General features: G+C 42.4%; 1 protein-coding gene across 1 annotated transcript in view; it reads left to right on the top strand.

Moving 5' to 3' along the window:
* The window catches only part of shank1 (SH3 and multiple ankyrin repeat domains 1), a gene marked incomplete at both ends in the record, with an annotated part of 45496 nt that overhangs the window by 21984 nt on the left and 6214 nt on the right, over positions 1 to 17298 (top strand). Inside the window, 10 exons of the mRNA XM_079176768.1 lie at positions 881 to 994; positions 2150 to 2225; positions 10739 to 10821; positions 10949 to 11073; positions 11456 to 11591; positions 11717 to 11797; positions 15381 to 15407; positions 15504 to 15560; positions 15740 to 15855; positions 16650 to 16773. Of these exons, the coding sequence (XP_079032894.1) occupies positions 881 to 994; positions 2150 to 2225; positions 10739 to 10821; positions 10949 to 11073; positions 11456 to 11591; positions 11717 to 11797; positions 15381 to 15407; positions 15504 to 15560; positions 15740 to 15855; positions 16650 to 16773 (939 nt within the window). The remainder of the gene's footprint in view (positions 1 to 880; positions 995 to 2149; positions 2226 to 10738; positions 10822 to 10948; positions 11074 to 11455; positions 11592 to 11716; positions 11798 to 15380; positions 15408 to 15503; positions 15561 to 15739; positions 15856 to 16649; positions 16774 to 17298) is intronic.

The following is a 17298-nucleotide window of genomic DNA, read 5'->3' as shown; positions in this document are numbered from 1 at the left end:
GCTAGCAGATATGGGGATGCCATTTGAGCATCCCATTGACATTTTATTTATAGCCACCTGACTAATATAAGTCCAATATTCAGTCTTCTTTTAACTGTTACAGCTTTTCTTCATTTTTGAAAACCAAAACAACAAATGTGCTAAAAGATGCAGAGTTTTTAGTACTAGTAGCAACCCTTTCACATTTATTCAAGTATATTGTTGAGCATTCCAACCAAAAAACTACATAAGGGTGGATCCTACAAAGCTCATAACGCCACAACCTGCCATTTTTACACTTCGATATGTGAGCTTTTGAGGTGCTTTATTTTGTTACATCCGGACAGAGCCAGGCTAGGTGTTTACGCTTGGTTTCAGTCATTAAGCTAAGCTAAACAAATGCTGGCTGTGACTTTAAATTGAACAGACAGATATGACTCCCAGCAACAAAGCGAATAAACATATTTCCCAAAATGTCAAACTTAAAAAAACAAAAATACTATTGGAAAATGTTACTCAAACCTGACTATGCTTATTAAGGAGATATACAGTATCAGTCTCAGAGACAGACAAGTACCCAGGTCAGATCCAAGTGTCTTTAGATGAGTTTGTAAAATGGCCATGTCCTAACATGAGTGTAAGGTCTTTATATATGTTTGTATTCAATGTCTGCAGGTATGAATATGTGTGTGTTTGTGAGTGATACTAAGGTGTCGCCAGGTATGTATGTCTTGGTGAGTATGTAGGCGGTTTGCATGTCCGTGTGTGTCTACATTTTATTTATGTTCTGTCTGTGTAATGTTGTTGTCTTTTTGCGTCGGTTTATTTCTCATGGTGTTTGTGTTGGTGCGTGTTGTGTTGCTTCTTCCTGATATGCTGCTCTTTCCTGACCCCCCTCTAGTGTTGAGTGTTGGCGAGGGCGGGTACTGGGAGGGAACGGTCAGGGGTCGCACAGGTTGGTTCCCCTCCGACTGTGTGGAGGAAGTGATGCTTCGAAGCCAAGACAACCGATCAGGTGATCAGCACCAGACACACACACGCACGCACACACGCACACACACACACACACACACACACACACACACACACACACACACACACACACACACACACACACACACACACACACACACACACTCACACACACACACACACACACTCACACACCTAATCACCCAGCAGCACTTAAAAGGGAAAATATCTTTTAGCCAGGAGTTTCATATTTACCCTCCTATGAATTTTCAACTAATTTAATCTCTCACAAAAGTCTGATGATGCATTAAAATGCTAGTTTTAGTAATATGTGACAGTGAATATAAGATAATAAGCTACTATGTTATTGTATCAATGCCGCTGGTTGCCCGCACACCTCACAGGGACGAACTTCAGGAAGTCACTATTCTGTGCTGAGAAATAATCCAACACAAAACCGCCTGTTGTTTTTACACTTCAGATGATTAAAGAAACAAGTCATAACATGTTAAATAGTGAGCTTTAGAGATGCTGGTAGGCTGGTTTTGTCACCTTTGGACAGAACCAATCTAGATGTTTTTCCATGGTTTCTAGCCTTTATGCTAAGCTAAGCTGGTTGTAGTTTCATATTTACTGTACAGACACAAGAGTCAAGTATGATAATACTTTATTATAACAGTGATTATAATTTATATAACTATGAGAATTAAAATGTCAGTGAGTGACCAGCAATTATGAAGTATTATAATACTTTCCCTTATAAGTCATTATACAATGCTTAATAATGTGTCATGATTATTGTTATTCAACAATATTAATATATATGAGCGCTTGTAACTAAAATTATACAGTTCTATAAGCAGATTATAACGTTATAAGTGTGGTTATAATGCATTATAGACATGGAAAGTGTCACCAAATCATAGTTGATTGCCTTTCTGTCATTCATGTAGGTCATTGTTTCAGCACTGATACGCATAGTCTTGGGTTCAGGGTGCAGGTCTGGTGTTAATGTTGATCAGTAGATCAAATGTCTTGGAATGGAGCCACCTGTTAAAGAGAGATTCTCCTGTGATGTTGATATATTATTATAGTAATAGTATACGGTAATTGAACAGTACCTGCTATATAATAAGCCTTGCAAATAGATTAAATGTAGCTGCAACCATGCTGATGTCCCTGTGATTTTGTGTTTCAGAGAGCCGTGGAGAACGAGCCAAAAGGCTGTTCCGCCATTACACTGTGGGATCCTATGACAGCTTTGACGCTCCCAGGTAAGAGTTACTGTACTTTGCCAGTTGCCAACACTGATGTAAAGCAAACTGAAGCCAGTTTTATCCAAAACAAGCAGCCACCTGCACAGATTCTCGAAGCAGCAGGGGCAAAAACTGGATAAGGGGCTCCGCTTCAGCTCACGGAGTTAAGGGTACAGTAGGGTTCATTTAGGGTAAGGTCACTCCAGAATGGTACTTCACCTACCAGAGGGCTATTTGAGCTGAACACAAGGGCACTTTGGGGCACTTGGGCTGACAAAAGAGGCATTTGGATGCTTCAGTGCCTGTTTGATGTGACATTAGGACCAGAATGAAGCATGAAAGTATCTCATTATGACAAAGACACATCGTGGTTAAATGAAGGTCAAGGGAAGGGCAGCTTGACATTCAGATTATTGCTCTACTGCGGCAAAAAGGGGCTTAACGCTTGGCTAAAGAGTATGGTGTAGCTTGTCCATCCGTCCAGTGGGTACTGCAAATCAAACGGACGACCTTTTCATTATGACCCTGCTTCTCCAGTGTTTAGACATCACAGCACCTGTTGAGAGGGGATTTGTTTGCACAGGAACATACTGTATACACCTTTTCAGATAAGATGATTCATGTAGTGATTCATGCGTTGTAGTGGTGCTTTGATTTGTGTGATGTGATGTGTTGCGAGTGATTCATGCGGGAGGATGACGGTGTGTGAGGGTTCACTGCCTCAGGTCTAGAAGCTGATCCGCCTGCTTTCATACTGGAGTTATCCTCAAGGATGCACATGTTTACCAGCTGTGTTTTGACGAGCTGGTTTAGTTTAGTTTAACCTGGGCAGACAGGCAGGTCTTTGTCACATCAGGATTTTAGAGTAAATTTCTTCCTTTGTTTGTCTGCCTTTTGGCTTTGAGGTGCAAAGCTGCATTGTGGGGCGCCAATTTTAGCTGAACTTGTCGGTGATGGTATACATGCAATCAAACCACTCTGATGACTAAGATCTGTTGACACATGAGGGAAAAACTCTCCTGTACTGACTCAGAGAGTGTGACTTCTCCTCATTTACTAATATATTTCCCTTTTATGCCGTGCATCTGCATCATGGCGAGCACGGCATCGCTTTGAGGCAAACTCATTTCAGTGTCCATGACTTGGACTGAGCAATGAGAGAATTATATACAATGAAATAAAGCCATTATCAATCGCATGTATTATTTACATGAAATCCCGCCTTTCCCTCGTTTTTCGTTCTCTTGCTCATCATCATTCTTTATCATTCCTCAACTTTCTCTTTCAAGCCTGCTTTTTTTTCTTTTCATGTTTTCCATTCACCTTATCTCCGTCTGTAACTGTGTTTCTCTGCACACAAGTATCATTTATTATTAACATGCTTTTCATCAACAGCAACATTTAATGCAAGCAATGTGTTTCACACACATGCTACACACACACCATGGATATTTAAAGCCTTGCACTGCAGCATAGACGGAGCCCAAAACTATTTGTTTGGCCAGGCAGGCTGGCATGGCTGACTCAGAACCGCCCTCACATAGGCCTACTTTCACAGCCTTTATCACTACATGTAATATCTCACATATCCCTCTTTTAAGTCCTCCGCATTTGGCCACATCTCCCAACCATCTCTGCATCCCTCCTGTGCTTTCTATTCATCACAGTATTGCTAACCCCCCTGTACTGTTTAATTTTCTTTCTATCACCCTCTCTCCCCTGTGGTGTCTCCATCTGGAGGTCAAACAGTGAAGGGCACTCTAAAGGGAGAGCAGGGCTGAAGAGAGGGATGAAGAGGTTGGATGAAGGAAGAAGGGCATTCTGTGTTTATAAATGGGTAAAAAGAGACATATGCATTGTTTTTTGTGCAACCAACAGGGGGGCAAAGCAGGTTAGAAGAAAGTGTGAAGAAGGATGTCCTCTGCCATATTTTAACTTTTTTTTCACATGATGCTAATTATATTTTTTATTAGGGATGGTAATGTCAGTATATATAACACAACTATCAGATGGATTTCCATTGCCAAATATTGTACTGGCATCCCAGACAATGAATCCTTATGATGTCTATGATCCCCTGACTTTTCATCTAATGACAACAGGTCAAAATTGTTATTCCTTCTTTCAAAAATGACATCGTTTTGCTTTAAGGCCTGAATCTGGTTTAGTCACAATGAAATAGTTTTGAAATAAACATGGACTGGCTCCATTTTTTTGATTAGCCCATATTGGCCCATCTCTAATAAACAGAGTCATCTTATCTGCCACTCTCTGATCCTCGCCTTCTTATTGGCAGCTGGATATATTTGGTAGCCCGCCTTTTAAAGCACAGGACAAGCCGTGACATTAAAGCAAGGCGTGATAACCAAAACCCGTCAGTGAGATGAACTGCCTTAACTTGTAAATGCAATGTGGCAAGAACAATAATGAGAACACAAGGAGTGAGGGATATGATGACTTAGGAACAACATTGACAATTGACGGACAAATGGAGAACTTTTATGCACATCTGCTACAGCCATCTCTGCAGATGTATTTTATACACCCCACATGTTTGTCTTGGTCCTACGTTGCATCTTTCCTCCCCTCTGCTCCTCCTCCTCGAACCAAGACAGGATGGCTGTATTGATGCTCCACAACTTTTACTTCCATGGTGTAAATGTCTTCAACAGCCAAATTCAGTTTGGTGAAAATATCTTCAACTACTCTGGTCTGTTCTGTAAGCATTTGGTTGTAGAGAAAGGTTTCTACCTTTGCTGTTTTAGCAACATTTGCAGCTAACAAAACAATTGTAACACTGCTGTTCTCAATAAAATAGATCTCATCAGATCTCTGTGTCATTGCCACAGCTCAGATGCTCCAGTTAAGCTCTACACAATCTGTACATGCTGCTGCTCCTCTCCCAGGCCACATGAGACCCTTTTTGGGCCAACATTGGGTCAAATAAGGACAAGCGAACACACAGAGTTTGGAGGAGAGATGCAGAACACCCTACTAAACACTGCTGTGGTGGTTAGGTGTGTCTAGTGAGACTTAGTGCTTGTGCATAGGCAACATAAAGTCTTCTTATTTGATTTTTCATATTTCTCCAACATGTAGGACTTCACTTTATCTGACTTTATGCTGAAATTTGCAACAAGAGAAAGACAACAGCATTAAAGAGTGTGTGTTCAGGTTTGGCCATTGTATGAAAGAGATGCACACACAGTACAGGATGCATTAGGCAGACATGCAGATACACATAATCACACAATAATGTGGACCTTCTGTCAACGCTTGTTTCCTGCTCCTCCCCCTTCTCTCTCTCTTTTTCCCTCTCTCTCCCTCTCTGTCTCTCTCTCTTTCTCCCTCTCTCTTTCTCCCTCTCCCTCTCTCTTTCTCCCTCTCTCTCTCTCTTCCCCCTCTCTCCCTCTCTCTCTTCCTCTTTCCTTCATGCCCTCTCTTTATCTCTCTCTCTTCACACATGCATGCACACACACAAACACACACACACACACACTGTACACAGAATCACAGCGGTATAGCCTGACATGCAGGGAGAAAAACAAAAAGGCAGAGATGTGAGAAGAGAGGGGACAAGAGCTGTGATCATCCTCGAATGCAGGAGGGAGGCAAGAGAGAGCGATACGTAGAGAGGAAAGGAAGGAGGGAGGGAGGGCAAGTCGACGGAGGACAGCTTCGACATACATGGAAGGAGGCTCTGACTAAGAGATGATGTGAGTGGCTATTTGAGAGAATCTGTACTCTCTCTCTCTCCTTTTCCTTCTCCTTCTGCTCTTCCTCCTTCCGCCACTCACCCACCAGCTGTTTCTCTGTCCTCTCTCCTCTTCCTGTCTGCGTCGATGTGTCTCCTCCTCCCCCCCTCTTTCCCTTGCTCTACCCTCTCATTCATGCTTTGTTTACAGCAAATGTGAGGCGACTGTGTGTGTATGAGTGTTCATGTGTGTGTGTGTGCATGTTAGAGGTTGGAAGGAAAGCTATAAAATATGAGGTGAGGTTAGTTAAATGTGATTTAAAGGATTTGTAATACCTGATAATACCTGTTCAATCATTTAAGCTTCAAGACCGGCATATCATTTCAGCTAGGACTGTATATAGCAAGGACTTATCTCAGTCATATCCATTTTTATGAATGGGAAATCATGACAGTGATAAATGGGCAGAGTGAATACTATACATTTAAGTGCAGGATTGATGAGAATGGATGAAGGGAAGGGGAGGATGAAGAAAGAGGAGAGAGAAAAGTATTTGTGGTTGTTTATGAGTTGATTGTCTCAATGCATGCATGTTTGGACTGTATGTGTGTGTTTGTGCATGAATCCCCTGCGAACAAACCCAATCACCTCTCACTCTCTCTCTCTCTCTCTAAATTTGCTAATTTCTCTCTCTACTTTTCTTAAACCACCTTATTCCCCCTCCCTCTCCCCTTGCTCCTCTTCTCTCTCTCTCTCTCTCTCTCTCTCTCTCTCTCTCTCTCTGTGTCGCAGTCACAATGAACCATCTCCATCTCTCCCTCTCCCATTCCTCCTCTCTCTCTCTGTCTTAAGTATGAAGGGGTTGGGAGAGCTCGGCCCTCTCCCTTTCCCTTCTTCCATCTCTCTCTCCTGCTCTTCTTCCTCTCCTCCTCCTCCTCTCTCGCGGCTCGCGCTTGCTGCTGTCTCGCTGGAAGACGAGAAGGAGAAGGAGCAGGAGCAGGAGAAGGAGGAGGAGGAGAGGGAGGGGAGGAAATGGCGATGGGGGCATGCGGCGAGGAGGATCTCTCCCTCTCCCTCTCCCTCTCTTCTTCCTGGCCGTCGCTCGGCCCTGTGAATAGGAGCATCTGGTTCATTTACAGGTACCTGCCATGGCTTTTTATACCCCCTACCCTCCACTCGCTCCCTCCCTCTCTCCCTCCAGGGATGAATGCATGTGGACATCATGGATGGCAGGGCAGGATCTAAAAGATAGATTGGCAGATGTTGCAGTGCATGCTTACAGACGGATGTGTTTGATTCAGTGTGTCTCAATGTGAATTTGAGTGTGTGTGATGTATGTGTGTGAAGACGGACGAGAGCTGGTGCTGCACAGCCCGGTGTATGAGCAGTGCAGCCGTTCTGTGTTTCGCTGTATGAACATCTGTGTGTGTGTGTGTGTGTGTGTGTCGTTTTATTTCTCTCTGCTTTGAATCACTCTCTGAACAAACGTCCTCTAGCAATGCTGCACCGACAAGTGATGCTTGCTGCTTTTACTGATGTGCAGATTGATTGCGTGTTTGTGTGCATGCATGCCTAATGTTTGTGTATGTATGTTTGTGTGCATGGATGGTGTGTTTGCTGTTGTCCGTCAAAAACATAAAGGTCTGGCAGGGACATTTCTTTTTCTCTTTTGACCGGTTGATTGCATGTGTTCTTGTGTCCTGCGTACTGGTTGGCACGTATGTTTACCAGATGAATGTATATGTGAGAGAGAGAGAGAGAGAGCGAGAGAGAGGGAGAGAGAGGGAGAGAGAGGGAGAGAGAGGGAGGGAGACTGCCGACAAATTGGAAACAGTGAGGGAGTTTTAACGATGCAGCATGCATGACAAGTTCCAGCTTCTTTCTGACACCTCTATGGAAGCCTGCGTGGCCAAACCTGTTTAATAGCTCAGCTTTTGAATATGCAGTATGAGACTCACTGTACGCTGTGCTGGATCGTCCAGCTCAGTCGCTTGTATCTAAGACACTGATGACAATATTGGGTCGCTAATACTAAAGAAGCAACACTGAGTGGCACTGTCTTTGTGCTCAGTGGCTGGATCCTCTGCAGGAAGCCTAAGGGGCTAAACCTGCTCTTGTCTCTAAATAAGAGAGGTATATAGCGTCCCAAAGAGTAAAACTGATGGTGTGTTTAGTTGTAAACTTGTAGAGACAAGTTTCAAAGTGTGTCACTTGGAAATTTCTCTCAAATACATTACAAAATATAAATACCAGTGATAAACTGAGATGAGTTTAATGATACCCAAAGTTGCATTACAAGTTACCGAGCAAATAGTGTCAACATTTAAGGACAGATTTAAGAACAATGGGGGCTTCTCAGGATGCACTGGTTGTGAGCAAATGTTCAGGTTCAGGTTCAGGTTATTGGTACCCGTAGGTAGACTTGGTTTGCAATAGAGAGCGAGGCATCCATCTCGACAGTAGGCTCCATTTCTCAGCTGCACTTTGAGCATTCAGTACAGAAATGATTCAGACTTCAGAGGATCCAGTCACTTACGGCACAGCTAATGTCACTTAAAGTTGATGACATCCTTGAAGACACCAACACCTGAGTTAGTTGTCTGCGTTGGTTGGATGGGATTTGAGGGATTATTGCCATGTATGCAACCATGAGGACACACATACACACACAGATACCGTGAGATACCGTGAGGCTTCAGTGATGGGGTGTAATAGTTCTTTGAGTGTTGTGTTTGAGACACTTAATACTGATGCTGTCCCTCAAATAAACTTCATATTGTAGCAGTAACCCGTACTATTTACACTGAGACTAAGCAACATCAGTAGAAAAACAAGTGTACAAATATGATCTGTTGCTGTTGGTAATATGTTTGTTGTTGGCAAGCGTGCTGAATTTCCATGGAGCGACTTGTTGCTTATGTTGCCTGCGGGGACAGGGCAGACTAACATCTATAGGGGGATGTGATGTGTATGTTTCCATTTCTTTGATTCTATTTTCCAATAGTAATGTACTTCTACTCCGTCCTACCTGAAGATTTGTCTGAATGTGTTTGTACGTACAGCATGTGCTCGTGTGTTCACTCGGCCCCTCAGAGCGTATGAGGTCCTGGCTGGGCAACAGAGAAGGACAGAAGAGAACAAGAACAGACAAAGAGACAGAGCCTTGGCAGACACAGAGAGGCTGTCACAGCCTGTGGAGAGAATCACACACTCAATTGACTGAATAAAAAAGATCATGAGAGGAAAATGTGATTAGAAAAAGATGAGGAGAAGTTTGAAGAACAAGGGAGGGAAGCCAGTATAAAGAGAGGTATGGAGTAGGCGGGGCCATCAGGATGGAAAAATGCCAGTGAAGAGAGAAATAAAGAGGGATGAACAGATGGAGTGGGCTGGTACTATTTTCATGCACAATGGAATTATTAGCATGTGGTTATGTTACAGCTGACACGGTATACATACCCCACTGACTGACTGACTGACTGACTGGCTGTTTGGAGGGCCTTGGCATTCATGACGAGATAAGAGTCCGTTAGCGGTCAGCAGCCCTGAGTTTAAACTAAAGTGGCCGAGTGACGTGTGTGACGTGTAAATTATAATTACTAATCTTTGCTTTTTTAAGGATAAGGATAAGGATTTTTAAGAGCTAGCAGACGTCTGAAAAGTGACCGAGGCCTCAACTAGACAGCTTTTTGGGCCACAAGCCAAAGGTGTTGGGAACCACTGGTTTCATCTTCCACAATGCATTGTATGTTATAAGATTGTTTTGTTTTTTTAATCTAAAATCTTTTATCTGGAAAGTAACGTCCATCTATAGTCGTTAAATAAATGTTGTTAAAGCTGTGTAAAAAGTATAAAAGTAACAGAACAGAAAGCACACTATAGGCTCCACCTGTGAGTGTGCAACCCCGGTTCTCTGCTGTCAGTGACTACTAGCGTACCATCTCATGGCTTGACTCTGGTGAGGACCTACCCTACTCTAGCAAGTTTCCCAGCGTCCAGATTAAGCTGTTGCTGAGGCAATAAGCGGCGCCATCATACTGTATACAGCATCTCTTCTTCACTGAGGTTCAGGTAGAAACCAGCTCTGGGCTCGCTGTCAGAAACATACAGAAAAGTGAAAACACGGCTCTACGTCACAAATGTACTGTGGGGAATGTGGACTAGATTGTGATTTAGTGTTGGTTGGAGTTTGACTGATGTAGAATTGTGCAGTACTGATAGCAGTAGTTTGGGATATTTCAGAATTTTCTTCCTTTATGAAAAGCTATAAAACATTTAGAACATGGGACACTTAACATTGCTTCTACTACTGTTAATATTACTAGTAATATTACAAGTAATACTTGTTTATTTATTTAATAGATTATTATAAAACAATAATATAATTGATTCAAACAAACTACATCACTTCCATAAGAGCTGTTTGGGAGTTCTGTCCTAGATCAGTTTTTTTAACTGACAAATCCAATCAATCCAATACACTTTTTTTACTTCATTTTTGAAGATGTCAACAATGTATAGATAATTAAAAAAAAAAAATAGGGACTGAGGAGGAATATAATATAACTAGCATGTATATTAGTAAGTATACACATGTAAATACATAAGTAAATACCCACAAGTCCCAGCATCTGATAAACTGAAATGAGTCTCTGCATGGTACTGGTGATGGGACACAGAAAGTGTGAGACAGACAGCAGTGGAGTGGAGTGGTGTAGTTGGGGAAGGGAAAAGTAACACCAGCAAGGTATTTGTTGTGATTTATAGATTTTAAAACTTGACTTTCGACTCATTCTCTCTCTCTCTCTCTCTCTCTCTCTCTCTCTCCTTTGCTAGTGACTATATAATCAAGGAGAAGACAGTGCTTCTGCAGAAAAAAGACAGCGAGGGTTTCGGCTTTGTGTTGAGAGGGGCCAAAGGTAAGAAATGTGAAATATTCACACAAACACCCTGCCTCGCAATCACAATCACTGATTTAGGTATGGTGGTTCGAATCATACTTTATCACACTCATAATACATTCTTATATGTTCATGGTGTCTCCAGCTCAGACTCCTATCGAGGAGTTCACCCCAACCCCAGCCTTCCCTGCCCTGCAGTACCTGGAGTCAGTGGACGAGGGAGGCGTCGCCTGGAGAGCCGGTCTCAGGATGGGGGATTTCCTCATAGAGGTGCTGCCATGATTTACCACTGCATGATGGGTTGGAATAGAAATTACTGACAGATTTTACAGAGTTCTCTGAACCTAATCAGAACTAGAAAGCAAAGGTGGACAGTCCTCTAAATGGAGGATGTGGGAGAGGAAATGTATAATCTTCATCTGTGTTTCTGTTCAAAATGTTTCATTTTTTGTCCCATAGTCCAAGACCTTACTTTCCCCCAAAGTTAATTGAAAACAGTTTGTAGGTTTTTGAGATACAAACTTCTAACAGCCTATAAAAACTATATATTTATATAGTTTTACAGCCTGTTACAGGCATGTTAAGTATAACTAAAATGTAATCGATGAAAGATGGTGTTCTTCGTCCCTCACTGTCTCTTTGTCTTTACCAGGTCAATGGTCAGAATGTGGTGAAGGTTGGTCACCGGCAGGTCGTCAACATGATCCGGCAAGGTGGCAACAGCCTCATGGTAAAGGTTGTCATGGTTACCCGCAACCCCGACATGGAGGAGGGTTCAAGGAAGAAAAGTAAGAGTCTATCGGCTGCACCCTGGGGTGCTACCGTAGGTGAACGCTGGTGGTACCTGACCCATGTTCTTGAACAGCTTGACTGACCATGGCTGCCTTTTTCTGCCCCCCCCCCTCCCCTCCAGTCCCCCAGCAGAGTAAGAGGCTGAGCACTCCGGCTATCGCGCTAAGATCCAAATCCATGACTTCAGAACTGGAGGAGATGGGTAAGAAATTGGCATGGATGAAGTTTTGGGGGTGAAAAGAGAAGGATTTCAAAGAGTGAAGAGACAGACAGGGAGATGTAGACAAATCAAGAAAGTGTCTTAAAGATGAAGAGGGGGCGATAAAAAGTTACCGGGATAAATAGATTGAGGTGATGAGGGATGACGGAAACAGTGTGAAACCAGAGTGTTAGGAGTCGCTATAGATGCTGAAAGTGTGAAGGGGATTTGAGCTAGGTCTAAATTTAGACAGAAAAAAAGTAGAGGAGATAGTTAGTGAGTGAAAAGACAGGGAAGGAAAAAGAAAATTGGCTTCAGCTGGGGATGACGGTCTCAATGCATTTCACTGTTCTTTCAGAGGTTCCACACTGTCACTTCCAGCACCCCCACTACAGGTAACCCCACCCAGAAAACGTGTCCGCTATCCACCCTGTGATCCCCCCTCTCACTGCCCGCATCTCTTACCTCTTATCCCCCTGCCCCCCCCCCCCCCACTGCTCCCTGGCCCGCCCACGGCTTTAACCCCAGCGCCCACAGAGCAGTCCACCAGCCCCGCTGCTCAACACGCACACACACACACACACACACACACCCACACACACACACACACACACACACACACACACACACACACACACATACACACACACACACACACACACACACATTCACACACTCAGCAAGTATTTGTTGTCAAGGCAACACTGCAGGTGAATGGGCATCACCTGAGAAGAGTTTTCCGGGTGCCACAAACATCGTGGATAAGTGTCTGGTCTTCATGTGTTTGTGAGCAAGTTGCAAAAATATGTCCTTGATATCTTTTTGTTGAGAACGTCTTTTGATTCATTTGGACGAAATCACACCCGGGATAAAAATGATTGAGATGAGTAATTATTGGGAAAAAAAAAAAGCAACTTTGTTCCAGGTCTGTTGCTATGGTAACACATTATGTGTGGCTATGCCGTCTCTATTTGAGGCAAAAAATAGTGGGAGGAGAGTGCATGGGGAGGGTCAACACCCCCTTTTTACAGATCGGAATGTTGGCCCGTGTTTTAGAGAGTGCTGCAGGAATGATTCCTTAACACCTGGCGATGAGTCAGCATTATTTTGTGCTTCCGGTCCCTCGTCTCAAAGTCAACGGTCGTTTTGAATGGGTTTTTGGTGAGAAGCCTGAAATAAGGTCCGTTGTTTAAACAAGCTTAAGAGATTTTAACGTTTTGTTCTACGATATAAAATACATCAGTAGCTACCCCACTCGGAACATTTTTGCTTTTAAAAGGCATTTGCTAACTAGTGGATAAATAAGACTACTAAACGTTATCACGCCAACTAGTCCGCCCTTACAGCCTCGTTGTTGCGATTATGTGACCGTAGTGTAGTTCTTTAATAGCCCAAAATCATTAAAGTGGCGTTTATTTGTAAAGATTTTCTAGCTAAAAGAAAACTTACGAGTATCATAATCTTTTAGTTTATTTTCTGCATTAATCGACAGTGAGATGCTAACTTTTCGGGGTTGGGATTCAAAGATACATCATCCCTTCAGCACTCTATTGGTGATTGGATTATATGTTCTATATGTTTATGGTGCCGTCGCTGCTGTCTGGTTCTGAGCATGCCCAGTGAGCAATTGATCATGAATGAAGGCTGATGACATCTGGAGCTGCTGGAGAGGAGGGGGATCTGCAGGGCTGTGTTAGCTGGTCTCAGATCTGTTTTCAGTACTTTCTCTTAAAAACAATGACTTAAACTCGCCCAAACCGGTAAACAGCAGCAACTACCACGACCCCTGCCCCTGCTGCTGCTGCTGTAAGTCAGGGTCTGACTAAAATGTATCCAGATTGAAGGAATCAGCCCTTTGCTTTATTCCTCCCCCATCTCCTCCCCTCACGTGCCTCCTCTCTGTGGTGTTACCTCACCTGACCAGCACAAAGCATGAGCGCCCAGTCTGAAACAAAGGTGCCAGTTTCCTGAACCCATAACTCACCTCCCTTCCACCATTAGCGCTCATACACTATTATCTAACCACTAGCACTGTATGTATGCAGTGATACTGTATTAATTATCTCAGTGCATAGAGTATCACTCCAACAGACCTAAAGGTGCTACAAATGAAAGCATTTTACAAATAGTGTTGATATTTACATCGGCCTGATTGCTTTATGGTAAAAGGCAAAAGGCCATGATTTTAGAGAGAATTTGGTCAATGTTGCTGTTTTAAACTGTGTAGACTAGCCTCATCATCATCATCACACCAACGTATTGAAATTAACTGAAGTGATAGACACACGCCTAGGTTTGAGGTTTGTGCACCAGATAGCATTTTCAAGTTGATTGATATGTCCCACTTAGTGTGTATCTTCGTCAAAATTACAGAAAATCTGTATCAATATTGTCTGGTTATATAATGTGTTTTATTTTAAATAAAATTACTATTGGCTGATATAAAATCTGATTTTTAAAATCCCAAATATCAATATCAGTATCGGCCTTTAAACATTTCGGTATCAGTTAGCTATACTTTTAAATGAAAGAGTCAGTTTGACTCGATATAAAGTGCATTTATCAATAAGTGTGGGTTTTTAATTTGCAATCACACACCTTATAATAACTTAGATCCTCTTTGCTTTTGCCTTCTTGTGGCTCAAGGTGAGAGGAGCAGAGTGTGTGATGAAGCCATGTCAGCCCTACCATATGCTTATTCTAATTCATTAGAATTAATTTAGCTGTGACGCCTATTCAACTATCTCACCTCTGTGATTGGTGCAGTGTCCCAGTTCACCTAAAAGTCATGCTGCAAGATAACAAGGACATTACAATGGAAAAAAATCCTGCAGTGAACTCGAGTCCACAAATGGTTGTTTTACAGACAATATTTTCACGCAAGTGCTGTTGACATGTTTGGACACGCATTTTTACAAAAGTATGGCTTAATTTTTTTAATATTTGTGCAGTGCAGTGCAGTTGTAAATACAAGTTGAAATGGAGACAAGTTCAGAACTATTTCATGCTTGATTTAACCATTGGCAAAATATTCAATTTAAACTACACATCCTGATAACAGTTTGAGTGTAAGTATTGCAGATCACCCTATTCCTATTCAGTCCACACACACCAGTGGATGCAAACACTAAAGGGTCACCTTTAATTGTTCCTCTCAACTCCCCTGTAGACTCGTTGCTTTACTGTTTACTGGTTTAACCACTGACTCTGTCTTTTCTTTTTGTCTCCTTTTTCCCCACTTCACCGCTGGCTGCATCTTAACTGTTTAACAGTGGAGAGAGGTGGGAGTCAGCTTCAGACTAATTCCACATTTGTGTGTGTGTTTGTTTTCAAGTGTGTTAGAGAGAGTAACAGCAAGCAGCATACTTGTGTGTGTGTGCAGCATTTTTACTGTAACATAAGTGTGCATGCATCAGCTGTCTTAACGTGTGGGTGTGATGTACATTCTTGTATATCGAAGATCGAAAAGCCTGGCGAGGTGACTCAGTTTGTCAGGCTCTGGGGAATATGATTAGTATTCACTGTAACAACGCTATCACACTTTCACTCCTGCCAAAACTTAAGTCTCCTTTTGTCCTCCTTCCAGCTGCTACCCCTTGGAAAAAAAAATCAGGTATGCTCTGGTACACTCTCGCTTAAGGCATTGTATTAATGTCTCTCCAAAATGACTTGGCACTCAGTCACTTATTCTGAGTTTCTTTTCTTTTAGAATTCGAATCCTCACAAGTTACAGAGAAGAAGAGGACAGTCTATCAGATGGCTTTGAGTAAGGGAGCTCATGTTTGTCAGTGCATGTTTCCTCAATCTCTTTCTCTCTTTCTTATCCATGTTCATCAAGTGTGTCCCTTTCCCCACATTTTTTCCTTTATTTTGTCCACTGTCCATTTTTCTGTTTCATTGCCGTATGTCCCTTTCTTTTTCTCTCTCTGTCTTTTCTACTCTCAGATAAACTAGATGAAATTCTTGCAGCAGCTCAGCAGACAATCAGCACCAATGAGGCACCAGGGACACGGGGACAGGGGCCAAAAAGAGACAGAGGTCGAAGTTTCTATGGCAATGAGGTGTGTATCGTGAAACATACTACCACTATGTGTCTTGAGATATGTGTGTGCTCCTGTGTTTGATTTGTCCCCACATACCTACATCAAAAAGTTAAAAAAGTTAAAGATCCCCATTTACTGAGACCCATAGATTTGCATATACATACACATAAGCCATGTATTATCACCTGGCCTGTTATGAACAACACATGAACCAATGTTAGGTCAACACAAGAGACATTTCTGTGGTAGAAAACCACAAAAAAAGAAAAGTCTTCTATTCTTGACTCATTAAAGCCTGCATTAAAGGACTACTTCACCCCAAAATTACCAATTGTATATAATTATTAATTAGAAAATTCTTGATAAATTGAATCAATAAATGGGGCCTCATTTAAAAACACAAAACTATATAAAAACATGTGCTTACTAACCCTCACATAACTCGTGCAGTATAATCCAAGTCTCATTTTTCCAGTCGTAAAAACTAAAACCCTACTATTTAAAACACTTTCGCATAAACAGTCTCGCTTACACAGGCACGCTAATTATCCATGCGAGTACTGTTTATGCGTTTATGGGTTTTAATTAGTAAGGTTTTAGCTTATAATGCACGAGTTTTGTGTAAGCATTCTTAAACATATGTTTTTATATAGTTTTGCTGTTGTTAAACACAGCCCCAAATTGACACCAAACTCAGCAGCTCTATGTCACTTCAGTTTATTATTTTTGTTATCCGGCCCCCACATGTACCGCACGATTGAGTCTCACGGCACTCTCCACTTTCTTTCAAATGCTCCTTTTTGGCCTTTCAGCCAAACTATGGGGATCAGTCCGGGATGGGGATGCTGTCGTCTGGGTTGGGCCTCGGCTATGACCGTGGCCAGTACAGCTCAGGTCACGGCCCAAAGCACGGTATGCTGCGGCAGAAATCCATCGGTGAGGCTGTCTGTTTTTTCTGTCTGCCCCTCCTTTGGCCTGTCTGTCTGTCCTCTGGACCAGTAGAAGTCCACACTGTGCTGACCTGTTTGTCTGTGGCCAACAATGTCTCGTCTCTCACGAAAAATGTGCGCACTTTGTATCTGTAGCTGATCGTATGTTTACACTCAGCTGTTTAACATACTATAACTGTACAGTAAAATAAATATTTTTTGTTTGTTTGTCTTATACTCACCCTACTACTATCTGTTTTTTACAGTAGTGCCACTAATCTCTGTTTTATTCTGATTGATTATTTTATGGTTTGTTGCTCACTAAAGCTTTGCTAACTCTTGTCCTGAAATAGTAATGTGCTCTCTGGTGACAACAAAACAAATGCTGTGTGATGCTGCCCAGTTGCTACTTGTTTGTGAAATACAATACATAGCACTAACTAACTTACCTACTAACAGACAGGAATTGAGGACAGACTCGCTGGCAGACGGGCAGTCAGATTTAGACAGACACTCTCATAGATTACCCTCA

The sequence above is a fragment of the Pholis gunnellus genome, assembly GCF_910591455.1.
Source record: "Pholis gunnellus genome assembly, chromosome: 17".
Lineage (NCBI taxonomy): Eukaryota > Metazoa > Chordata > Actinopteri > Perciformes > Pholidae > Pholis > Pholis gunnellus.
The sequence above is the reverse complement of the archived record's forward strand: the minus strand, read 5'-3'. Positions and strand labels throughout refer to the sequence as shown.